The sequence below is a fragment of the Engraulis encrasicolus genome, chromosome 5 (genome assembly GCF_034702125.1).
Source record: "Engraulis encrasicolus isolate BLACKSEA-1 chromosome 5, IST_EnEncr_1.0, whole genome shotgun sequence".
In the NCBI taxonomy this organism is placed as follows: Eukaryota; Metazoa; Chordata; class Actinopteri; order Clupeiformes; family Engraulidae; genus Engraulis; species Engraulis encrasicolus.
The window spans coordinates 57,363,673-57,376,964 of record NC_085861.1 but is presented as its reverse complement, the minus strand read 5'-3'; the positions used below and the strand labels follow the sequence as shown (position 1 = coordinate 57,376,964).

Here is a 13,292-nt window from a genome sequence, read left to right as displayed (position 1 = left end):
TAGTTTTATCATTTGGTCGTTTGATGCTGCTACTTGTGCAGTTAATCGTTCTCGCCTTCTGCCCTCTTTGCAGAGGCTTGTTGGCAACAGCATTCGTGCTACAGTACAAGGAGAGGGAAAAGCAAAGATGAAGGTTGGTACCACCACATACTACAGTTACATTGCATGTTATCTTTCAGCCATCTAACATTATACCAGATGCTGGCCAAATGATGGTAACATGAAAAAATCAGAGTGGTTGGTGATTTTTTTCTTACCTGTTTGGGTCATGAAGGTTCTCATTTTACAAAACCTCCAGGCCTATACGATACAGTACAGTACATGTACTTTCCATCCTAAATTGTGGAATTTCTTTTAATCACAATCTACCCTAAATTAATCTGAAGGTGGTGAAAGTCTTCCATGTGTATGAGCCAGAGACGAGCTGTGATGATGTTGCCATCAGTGTGACGGTGAAAGGCAAAGTGGAGTACACAGGTATGACCAACCACTATAAACAGATTTACAAGTATGGATGAATTAATGAATGAATTAATTAATTAATTTAATATCACCCAGCTGCCAATAAGTCATTACATCTTATGGACAAACAAACTGGTGGGATAACATGGTTCATTTAAAGGTGCACTGAATAATATTTTTTTAGCAGTTTCTAGAATTCATACTTAGTTAGTTTATTATTTAGGAAATATTCGTGAAGATATTAAGTTTGGCAATAGGCAATACAGTTTCAAAGAACAGCATAATATACATTTAAGGAACCTTGAAGAAGCTGATAAGAAGCTATGGTTGTAAATGATATGGCAAATCACAATATAACGACATGCTCTATACAAGTGATACTCTTTCTCTTTCTCTTTTATTTCATGTATGTATGGCCTATTGGGTCATGTGATGTGTGTCTAAGGTTTGGGATGGGCTGGGGTGGGTGGATATTGGTTACTGACTCTGTAATGTTACTATGTCCCATCTTGGGATCTTGGTCATAAAAATGTTGAATCAAAAAGACAAAGACATGGGTCAGTGACGTTTCAGCAGTAGCACACGTCAGGGCTGCGCAACGACAGCCAGTGCCACTATTGTATGGATTATTTTTTGTTTGTGTGCTTTTGCAGCACATCAACCACCAATTACTATTAATTTAATTTATAGTATTTTATTAGTTGTTTATTCAGGGTGTATGCAGGGTTTTAAAAATGTAATGGCCTTAAAAGTAGTAAATTTGCTCAAAAGGTATTATTTTTTTTAAAAACAAAGTATTATTATTTTTAAGTTGTACCATTTTGACAAAAAAATTGATTGATTCTGTATCTGAGGGCAGTCATGGGTACGCAATTAGGGCGTCAGGTTGTCAACCTGCCAGGTTGTTTATTTATGTCGTTGTCTGAGCCCCAAAAAAATTCTTTGACCCACATACTGTATGTACTTTGCATTTTGTAACGCATGCTGATCTTCATCAACATGCGCACTGCAATCTCTATAATGCTTTATCTAGAGGAGATTCAAAAGAATTATGAGTACGAGGACTATGGAGATTACGATGAGGAAAGGCGTGAGGAGGAAGATGTTCCCCGAACTGCGATCGAGTGGTTCGATATTCGAAACAGACGGAAGAGAGACACGAAGCAGAGTGAGGAGAGCCTCGAGAACATTAAGTACACTGTGTGTGTCAGGTCAGTGATCACTGGTAGTTGGTAGATACTGTATCCCAACTCAGTCAATGAGTTGGGTGAGGATGTATAAACAAATGTATAGCAAATGTAGGATGTATAAACAAAGATAAGGCAGCCATGACCTAGTGATTAAGGAGATTCGAATCCCACCCTTCCATTCCCCATCTCACTCCATGGCTTGAGCAAGGCACCTAACCTCACACTGCTCCCGGGTCTGTACTAACTAATACCCTGTGCTTAACTGTAATAAGTGGTTTTGGATGAAAGCTGCATGTGATGTCATTTTCAATATGGAAACCAATGTAAACCTATGCAATGCAAACCTATGCAACAAAGTGGGATCCATGCCGGTCTCCTAAATGGGGGTGACTTTTAAACATTTTCCGCATTGAACTCCATTGGTTCTTAACCCCCTCTAGTCTTCTAAAGGGGACCTCAGTTCATAGACATGCTGTTTAGAAGCTTACAGAATGTCATGATGATTCTGGAAGACAGTCGTTATGAACCATCGCATCCCTCTCAATAGTCTCTGGCATAACCTTGCCAGGAAACCAAAATGAAGTCATTTAAATGTAAGTTAGCATTTGACACATTTGTCTCAGTAAGTGCATGTGATAGTGTTCCATTTTGTTTGAAGAGAGAACAGTGTAGGTATTTTGCACTTTTACAATAAATGCACAATATGGACAGAGCTGTATCTACATGTACATGCATTTTTATCTCAAAGCTGTGTGCTTTTGTTGATTTTAATATGAATTGTGATGAAGCTGTAATTGTCAAACGTCATATTATTTCAGTCACAAGTTGGAGCGGAATCTCTCAGGGATGGCAGTTGCGGATATTACACTACTGAGTGGCTTCAGTGCTGACCGTGCTGATCTAGACAAGGTGACACGGACAGCCATTTGTTCTTCCTCATCCTTTTCTCCCTTCTTTTCTTCCTTTTTTTACTATATGGGTTCATAAAGTAGAAGTAGAAGTTCTCTTAGAAATGTAATTGCAACACTACTAGTAGGATATTAGAGTTGAAAGAAACCATGTGATATCATACTGTTGTAATTTCATCTTTAAAGGTGCACTGTGTAATATTTTCAGTAGTTCATTTCCAGAATTCACACTGTGCATTCACAACTGTTACGTTTTTAACAAATACTTACCATCACCATTCAATTCTAAGTATTCATTATGACTTCCAGAAATAGCCATATTTAGCTGCAAAACTTACCGTCCTTTGGTCATATAAGTAAATATTGGTTTATTATCATTAATATTAATGAAAAGATCAAATTTGGCAATAGACCGCACAGTTTAAATTAGCAACATAGTTGAAATACCTACTCTGGCCACAATCTTACACGATGCACCTTTAAGAATACTTCTACTTCTCCGGTGCATATATACTGTAGGTAAGCTGTGATGCTTTTGTCTCCTGCAGCTTAAAGATGGAGCTGACCAGTACATCTCTCATTACGAGAAGTCCCACAACAGAGTGCTGTTGTACTTTAATGAGGTATGATGTGTGTGTGTACTAAACCCTGTGTGTGTGAACTTAACCCTGTGCTAATATACTGTATACGTGTATATTAAAAGCAACTTCGTATTTGCTAGTGATGTTGACTATGACTATGTTCTCAACTGTAAGTCGCTTTGGTTAAAAAGCATTTGCCAAATGCAATGTAATGTAATTTAATGTATGATGATGGCTTCTAGTGCTGTAATGATACTCAACTCACGATTCGGTTCGTCTTCCAATTTTTTACCCATGGTTCGACACACTCCACAAATTTTAAATGCATCCTTTTAAATGTATTAATTTGCTTTTTTCCACATTTGCCAACACCATAAAGTAAAATGATTAGTAAAAAGCTATGATATTTTATTGGTAGCATAGGTTACAAGAGGCTGCACTGGTATTACGTGGTATTAAATATTGTTACACTGGTTATTATACTGTGAATAACGTGGTAGTAACTGTAATAGTGAACCATTAAAATTAAGTGTAACTAACACCTTTTATTATTTGTTTGATTTGTGTTTGCACAGATTCCCAAGGAAGGTAAGGAGTGTATCTCTTTCGGAGCCAAACAGATAATGCCCATCGGCCTCATCCAGCCCGCACCAGCTGCATTCTATGACTACTATGATCCTGGTAGGACTTCAACCTTGCATGCTTGTTTTATTCCTTTGATTTGAAACTCAACAGTGCATGTTTATTTTATTAATTTGATTTGACCCTCATGAAAACAAAACAGAAATCAGGACACTGCAGCTGCAGTTGTTTTTTCTTTGTTGCAGGGCTGTCCAAAACACAGCACACTGCATTACAGTTTCATATTATATAATAATAATAAATATCAGAATAAAGAACTTATCATAATACTTTTACAGTTCTAGATTCAGAGTTTGTATCTCTCTTGCTCTTTGCTGCGTGAGCATGTGTTGCTGCGCCCACATGTGTTGCTGCTCTCGTGCTCTCTCTCTCTCTCTCTCTCTCTCTCTCTCTCTCTCTCTCTCTCTCTCTCTCTCTCTCTCTCTCTCTCTCTCACGCTCTCTCTCTCTCTCTCTCTCTCTCTCAATGTGACTTTCTCCCACCTCTATTATTTGGCTTGTTTTATTTTCCTTTAACCAACACCATCATATGCTTTGAAAACGTGGCATCAAATCGGTAACACGAAGCATCATAAACCTTTGAAACAGAAATGTGATGACAGCACCGCACGTGCAGACGAGTCAGAAACAAAGAAGTCCAGTTGCTTAGATCAGTGTTTCCCAACCTTTTTTGACACGCTTACCCCCTAAGCGTTTTTGTTGTACCTTGAGTACCCCCATCTCATGCTCTCTATATATTCCCTTATCCCAGTATGACTATACTCTATTCAATTGTCATTATCACATTTTTCCGCGTACCCCCTGAGGTGTGCTCGCGTACCCCTAGTGGTACACGTACCCCTGGTTGGGAAACACTGGCTTAGATAACCTGACAGACTAATTGAACGAATGTTCTTGTCGTTGGGTGGTTTGGGGTAATAAAAAACCTTTGGTGAAGGGACAGTTGCGATAATGGTTACTGACACTGCCCAGACTTTGTTTTAGGCTACAGTCATTAAAGGGGCTCTAGGTAGGATTAAAAGTTGAATTAATCACTGTCCCGAGTCAGCCGATGCTTATTTGAGTCATTAGTAGGTGAACAATGACTCTCGTGACCACTTCAACGGTCCGCTGTCAGAAAACCCCAAATGCCACTTTTGACAGAGCGGTCGGCTTTTAGTGTCGTGGGAAGCACTTCTCATACGAAAAATCGCTTTACATACCGTATTCATATTTGTATCAACAGCTGACATTCCATGTTGAAAAACATTCTCACAGCATTTTTTCATGACTGTGTAGATTTTGAGACAGGCATGCCACAAGCACCGTGCACCATCCTACATGGTGCCCCTTTAATGAGGTACAGCAGCCTATGCTAGATCCTGCTGTGTAGGCCTAAATTGAAACAACATAGGAGACATATAAAAAGAAAGAAATATATCTGTTTGAATACATATATACTATACTGTATATAATATACAGTCTGGACAAAGTTAAACACCACTCATTTCGATAATGAATGCATTTTGATGGCAGTATGTATTTTTTGCAGGCAGGAGATGTGATATATTCTACTCAGCACCCAAACGAAGCAAGATGATATCCCAACTCTGCTCAGAGGATGTCTGTGAATGTGCTGAAAGTAGGCGCTTGAAACATTTTGACCAGACAATTATAAACTTTGATTGATTGATAAATTGATTGATTGATTAATTGACGCATGCACACACACACACACGCGCGCACGCACGCACGCACGCACGCACGCACGCGCGCACGCACGCACGCACGCACGCACGCACGCCCACAGAATGATTGTTTTTGTGTATGTGGTGTCTTCAAAGACCATGATGTACTCTATGGTCTGTTGTCTACCTAAATATTCCTTTTCTGTGAAATTGCCTTCACAGGGCCATGTTTTAAAGAGAAGACGGGTACAAAAATCAAGAAATCCAACCGCTTTGATCATGCTTGTTACGATCCTGTTGTGGAATATGGTTTGTGTGTTTCTCAGATAGACAGCCTCTATGACTTCAGGATAACTTCAGCCAATTTCAACATGCAGTTGTAATGCTCACACACTACCCTGGACTTGTCTATACCTGAGATTTGTTTTTTCCTTCTTCAGCCTTTTCCGAGATCCTGGTCATTATAATGGGGGCAGATTTTTTTTTTACCTACATTACAAAAAAAAAACATCTTGATGTATTCCCAAAAACATCCAAAAGGTTATGCAACATCAACAGACAACTAGCAAACAGCAATATCTTTTGGGAAACTATTTGGAGTAGGCCTATGTTAAGAAGGTTTTTAATGTAAACAAAATCTGTTCCTATTAGAATAGCTCAGATCTCGGAAAGGACTGAGCCAAAAAAATACCGCATCACCGGGTACTGACAAGACAAGGGTAGCGTGAGCAATACAACAGCATATTGAAATTGGCAGAAATGCTCCTTTAATAATGTGCAGTATTAAATACTGCATATATTGGTGATTAATATTTATAATGTGAACAAAACACAGAAATGTTGTTATTTAATCTTCACTACACTCATATATTGTACTGTATGTCTGAGGTAGTTAGTTGCTTGCAATCTCTGCAGTGTTCATGTTGTGCTTTCTTGATTCGTCTTTTTTTCAGGTTTTGAAGTCCTCATTACGTCTGTCGAAAAGAAAAGCAGTTTTGAGTTGTACATCGGGACAGTGACTAGCATTTTTAGAACAAGTATGTATGTTGCCCATCACAACTTTCCTTCTGAAGTGAAAGCCATTATCGTTATTGGAAACGTAAATTAAAACTACAAAGAGAGATCTTCACACCGTATTGAAATTGTGGGCTTTCTAACCCGATGCTCTTGTTGTAGTGAAAAAAATGTTTGCCCAGTGAGTATCTTACATCTTGTGTCCATTGATCTGTGCAGCTGGTGACACGTCTGTGGGCCAGGGAGACACCCGCGTGTTTGCCAAAAGGATGGCGTGTAAAGGCAGCTTGGCAGTGGGCAAGACGTACCTCATCATGGGCTACGATGGACCCACCAAAGACACAGCTGGACAGTAAGAACTCTCATCGGGGGGTGGGGTTCACCCCACGAACACACTAGAAGAGACCAACATTACAAAGAGTTGCTGAAAGTGTGTTCATAGCAAGAGCGACATGAGCGATTGAAGCGACAGAGTATACCCATTAAAAGCAGAATGCAAGCATTCCGACATTCCAATTGGCTGTGGCTACAGTTGCCGAATATACCTCATTGGAATAATATTCACTGAAGTTTAACTATAAACTGTCACTCAAATTACCTCTAGTCGCGTAAATCACTTTTGTCTCTTCTGTCGCCAGCTCCTCCATACAAAGTCAAATACTTCCATCGCCAGTGTTGCTCTAGTCGTCTCTGGTGTATTCCTGCCGTATTACACTAATGCCACCTGTATCATATGCGGGCAATTGACCATGGGGGCCCAGGTTCAAATCCGGCCTGGATCATTTTCCAACCCTTGACTTTAAATGGGCCACTGCAACTGGAAGAGTTTGATATTAATATCCCTGAAATGTGGTGTGTCAGACACCATCACCACAGATATTGCATGTTAACACAATAACTTTTCAACAGATGGACAGATTTGCAGCAAATCTTGTGTGCTTACACAATAACAGCTACATAGTAAAAGTTGAAGGCTGACTTTGAAGCTGTCCGTCTTAAGGTGGGCATAAATTGTGAGATTTTTTCAATCATGGGTGTTAAGCTCCTGCTCAAACTGCACCAGGGAATCGCACAGTTTTAAAGTTCACACATCACGACTCACAGTGTCACACTATATGAGCCGGGGTCGGATGCGGGCAGAATGCTCACACTGTACGACACGGCAGGCCGGCAGGTTTTCCGGAACTGCAGATGGCAAAAAGTGAAAGGGAAATGCGCACCTGAGGTACAGACAAGGATGCTCTCAAGAGTGAATTATGCTGCCCTGGCAATTTATGCATGAGTTGTGTCAAATCTGCTTCAACTGTGCGATTCACTCACGAAGGGTGACCAGGATTTTAGACAGTTTTGATTTTCTTGCGAGCCTACGATTGCAGATCGCAAGCTGGTCGTGAGGTGAAATGGCTTGTCGTTACCCCATGTACACTACACGATGTGAGACTCACGGGTGACCTCCGATTGAGCAAGAAATCGGCCTGATTCCCAAAAAAGTCCTGCCACGAAATTCGAGCCAAAAGTCGCACAGTGTATGCCTGGCATTATTGTTTGCCCCACAGTTCATTACCTTAATGAAGTTCTGTGTTCAGTTTTTTTTGTTGGCTAGTAGTAGTGGTTGTATAATTTGTGTTACACTCTTGTATCACTCTGCTACTGATGAGTCTGTGAAAATGACTGCTGCCTGCTGACTGTTGTTATCTAACCATTAACCCTCTGGTTGTGTTATGGTCAAAAATGACCGTTTTGAAACTTCATTCTTAAATAGCTTCTCTATTTTTCATCATACACAAATGATACTTCATGATATCCACCAGCTTACCTATTCAAATGATGGTCAAAATGAAATATAATGAAATTCCTAAAGAATTGTGGAAGATACACCAACTTGTTACATTCATGGTGTTTCTGTCAAAAATGACCGGACCATTAATTTACATCTCCCAAAGTTATATACAGTTTATATTACATTCACTTTACCCTCATATTCTTTTTTGTTTGGCTTTTCAGAATACAACCATATGTGCCACATTAGTATAGATGTTTACAGTTAGTTGAAAAAAGTAAAGGTGTTCCAAACGACCTGAAAGCCTCTGAGAGGCCCTAGACTCCAGAGGGTTAATAAAACGAATTGGTGCAAGATAAGAAAAAAAGCCTACAAATCACTAAAACAAAGCAGAATAACATTTAAATCACATTGGAAATGTTTCAAAAGGATGTCTAAAAGGTATTAATCACAAAATATGCCAATCAGATTTTTAATCAATGTATCACTGCCTTTTTTGTGTAGGCAGTCAATTTTGACCGTTAACACCATGAACTTAACCATGTTTCTAACACAAACAGAGGGTTAAACTAACAGTCCCAGAGATAAGAGGGTTTTACTCGTGTGGTCACGGCCAAAAGGTTTATTGGTTGTCTCTGGTGTCCCTCACCAGAAACAACCCCTCAAAAAGCAACAACACGGGGGAAAAGGCGGTATCCGACTCCAGATAAATATTTAGAATTTGTGTCTACCTTTGGGTTTGTAAGACTTGCATTTTTTTAAATTGCTCACACTTTTTTTGCACCAGACACAACCAGTTAAACTGTTGGGCACGGCCACATAAATAAAATCCTCAAAATGTTGTTGTTTTGTTGTGTTTCCTGTAGAATGCAGTATCTGCTGGATTCCAGAACTTGGGTGGAGGAGAAGCCAACTAATTGCAAGGCATCAACTAGAAGAAAATACTGCAGGGGATACGAGGACTTCACAACCGAATACCAGATAAATGGTTGTACTCAATAATCAGCCAAAAGAACCCACCAGACATATATTTTCTGTGATTCGATTTTTCAGAACAATGTACAGTACATTGATTTTCTATCAAGACCAACATTTTTTCAACTGCCTTATTTCATATTAACATAAAGTGAGGGTAGCTTTCCATCAATACCAAAAATGCTTCAAATGTCTTAAATTTTAACACCATATAATGAAGTTGTGGCAAATCTGCAGACTGGTGCCTTTAGTTTATGTCGCTTATGTCCTCTGGCCTACATAGGCAAAGTGCAGTAACTACACATCTTCATCATTACACCTCCTTCATCTTGTGTCAAAGGTCCAAATGTGTGCCGGTGTAGAGATATTGTGTCAAATTTGTTACAATACCCAACCTAATGCCAATTCAAAGGCCTTTTTCTCTGTGTCAATGTTGGCATAGTTACTACAATTTGCCTTTGTTGGGCAATATTGTAGGTGGTATTTTTTCCTGCCTTGCTTATGGTCTTACTTTGTGTAAGCATGTAATAGTTTGGACCATATCCAAATAATAATGTAGCCTATAACCTTTCCTTTACAGCAGGGGTCCCCAAACTTTTTTTCTCTGGGGGCCACATTATCGTTTCTGACTGTGATCAGGGGCCGGGATCAATCATGTGGGCTGTATACTAGGCCACTGCCTGTAATAGCCATAATTTCTAGCACGGCAATCGCCATTACACGCTGAAGAAGGGCTCTGCCTGAAACGTTCGTAGGCGAATAAACAGAGAAAAATCTGAAGAGTGCTGTCCTTCGCTTCCTTCATTCATAATTTCTAGCACAAAATATTATTATTATATCATTATTGATTTGCAAAAGAAGTGAGTGAGTACTTCACATGTTCTTCAATTTGAAATACCACAGGTTTTCCTTATAATTTCCAATAACCATGTAAACATAGCAAGGAAAGATTAGAAAAATATAGTGATTGACAGTTTAGAAGTGATACAATAGAAATGTTAGGCCTGATATTACAGTGAGATGAGAAACTATCAAGACAAGAAACTTCTGGTGATTAACACTAAGTTAGTGAATATTTAACTGTAGGAAGGCCTGTTGATAAACAAAATAAAATATTTAAAAATATATATTTTATCTTTTTTTTCTGTGAGGATTGCTTCTTTGGGCCAGTTCAAATGGTGAGATGAAGAGAGGTGGCGGGCCGGTCAAAGGGGCCCCTGCTTTACAGTATTATAAATGATGACAAATTCTTCATTGTAATAAAGGCAGCCCATCATGCTGATAAGATGTCTCATGGTTGTTAAAGAACATGGTTTAACAGACAGATGTTAATTATTTTTATTTTGGGTATTTCAGTGTCACTTATAAATTGAATAACCCTAAATTGTGAGCATGAAGCGGTACATTTTACTATTTTACAATCAGTTTCCTTTAGATTCGCAGTGTACAGCATCACTGTTGAACACACACACACACACACACACACACACACACACACACACACACACACACACACACACACACACACACACACACACACACACACACACACACACACACACACACACACACACACACACAGAGTTCACAAAGGGATCCACACACAAGCACACATCGCCATGTGGCCCATTGGGGGGGTCATGCATCTGGCCATTGGGTCCAGTTTTTTTTTAAGTCCTGCCAGCTCTCCAACTTCATTCCCTCAGTGGGGTGATTCAGTTTCTTCTGCCATACCTATTTATTTGATTCCCCCTCCTTACTTCTTTGGTTTTCCCCCTTTCCCCCCTGTGGCAGTTTGGGTCCTGAGAGAGGCTTCTGTGCTCTAAGTAAACTGCCTGACATCTGCAGGCAATCACTGGGGGGGTAGAGGCAGAAGAGGGAGGGTGCACACAGCACAGGGTTAAAGCAGTGCATGTAGTGTATGCAGGACCCCAGCACACCGCTCCTCACCACTCCTCACCACACCACACCAATAAGCCTGACCTGGCCCAGGCTCTCTCCTGTAGAAAAGATGCTGTCCTCTCTCTCTTTCTCTCTCTCTTTCTCTCTCTCACTCTCTCTCTCTTTCACTCACTCACTCACTCACTCACTCACTCACTCACTCACTCACTCACTCACTCACTCTCCCTCTCCCCTCTTTCTCTCTCTCTCTCTCTCTCTCTCTCTCTCTCTCTCTCTCTCTCTCTCTCTCTCTCTCACATACACACACTCTTTCACTCACTCACTCACTCACTCACTCACTCACTCACTCACTCACTCACTCACTCACTCACTCTCTCTCCCTCTTTCTCCCTCTCTCTCTCTCTCCCTTTCTCTCACATACGCACACTCTTTCACTCACTCACTCACTCACTCACTCACTCACTCACTCACTCACTCACTCACTCACTCACTCACTCACTCACTCACTCACTCACTCACTCACTCACTCACACTCACACACACTACAAGTAGACTACATGACATCCATGCCTCTTTCCTGAGTGTGTCTCAGTATCCCTATATTGTTTAGAACATGTTTACACCATTTTTTTAGTTACACTGTGCTACATTCACATCAGAAGGAGTGGTTGACAAAAACAAGCATAAGGACCAGGAAATATGTGATAACAGAAAGCTGACAGAATCAGAAATGTATTATGGAATCACAAATGTTATGTTCTTAAATCAAATAGATCTGTTAAAGTAGCGGCTGAGAACGAGTGAGTAGTTTGGGGTGGGGATGTGTGTGTGTGTGGGGGGGGGGTGTACAGGGAGGAGAACTAGGAGTGGGGTGGAAAAGAGCAGAACAGACTGGGCCTTTATGTGCTTATATTATTTCAATCTGTGAAGAGAGGTCCAATGTAAGCAACAGAGGAGTACTGGCCATCACTTCAATCAGACCCGAGTCAAAGGCAGCCCTGTTTACCCCCGTTGCCATTAAACTTCTCATTAAGTTTGAATCAATGAAGGCCGGGCAAATATGAATACCCCGATACTCAACATATTTTAACTTTCTTTTTTTCCTGGCGAAAAAAAGGGAAAAAATGGCCTGTTTATGTAAATGTTTCTGCATTGCTTAACTTGTGCCACAAGGTAAACCATCTGCATATCTCAGATTCTTGTTTGTTAGATGTTTCAAGGCATCATTGTGCCACTGTTGTCTGAGGTAACCATGTCCAAAATCTACTTCACTGTGTGTCAAAGTCAGTAAGGTCACCCTTGACAAATGATTGAAAGTGGACCTACCATACAGTAGTTCATCCACATAAATGTCCATGCACTGTGTTTATGTTGATTTAAGTAATAACACTTAAGAAATACACCTCGACACACACACACACACACACACACACACACACACACACACACACACACACACACACACACACACACACACACACACACACACACACACACACACACTGATTACGACCGGCAAATAGGCTACATGTAAGTGAGGGTAATGTATGGGCAAGGATTTGTGCTTGTATTTGTTTTCTTTTGCTTTTTTTCTAATATGTAGCTAGCTACATGTAGGTGCTGGAAGTACAGTAATACAGCTCTGAACACCACAAGTGTTATCTAACAGCAAGGCGCTGTTCAAGACATATTGGGGCCTTTCAGATGACTGGCCGCAAACTCATTGATCTATTAGAGTGGCAAACTTAAAGAAGCAAAAATAGTTGTTAGTTCAGAATCCAGAGAATGAAATTAAAGACTAAACTCTAGATTTCACAGTAGATCGACAGTACATGTCGATATTTAACTTGAAATTGAAGAATCGTTAATCCCATCGCCTTACATGAATGTAATGTAATCTTACATATCGACATGTCACATTGAAAACTAAGAAGAGAGTAACTGTTAAACAGATATGCTGAACGGCTAGAATTTCTTCATTGATACCTGCAACCCACTTCTGAAGTAGGCCTACATTTTCACCAAAATGCCATGCATGGCATTTCGATAAGTCATCTGACAGTTTGGGGCGGGGGGGGGGGGGGGGGGGGGGGGGGGGGGGGGGGAGGGGGGGGGGGGGGGGGGGGAGGGGGGGCGGGGGGGGGGGGGGGGGGGGGGGGGGGGGCCTCTGGA

At 40.6% G+C, this 13,292-nt stretch overlaps 1 protein-coding gene across 1 annotated transcript in view; it reads left to right on the top strand.

Moving 5' to 3' along the window:
• The window catches only part of c4b (complement C4B (Chido/Rodgers blood group)), a 44,529-nt gene extending 34,003 nt beyond the window's left edge, over nt 1-10,526 (top strand). Inside the window, exons 31-41 of the mRNA XM_063199795.1 lie at nt 74-133; nt 387-477; nt 1,496-1,673; nt 2,471-2,561; nt 3,109-3,183; nt 3,717-3,822; nt 5,314-5,403; nt 5,672-5,758; nt 6,403-6,486; nt 6,683-6,815; nt 9,110-10,526. Of these exons, the coding sequence (XP_063055865.1) occupies nt 74-133; nt 387-477; nt 1,496-1,673; nt 2,471-2,561; nt 3,109-3,183; nt 3,717-3,822; nt 5,314-5,403; nt 5,672-5,758; nt 6,403-6,486; nt 6,683-6,815; nt 9,110-9,245 (1,131 nt within the window). The 3' untranslated portion in view covers nt 9,246-10,526. The remainder of the gene's footprint in view (nt 1-73; nt 134-386; nt 478-1,495; nt 1,674-2,470; nt 2,562-3,108; nt 3,184-3,716; nt 3,823-5,313; nt 5,404-5,671; nt 5,759-6,402; nt 6,487-6,682; nt 6,816-9,109) is intronic.
• The last annotated feature ends 2,766 nt before the right edge of the window (nt 10,527-13,292 follow it).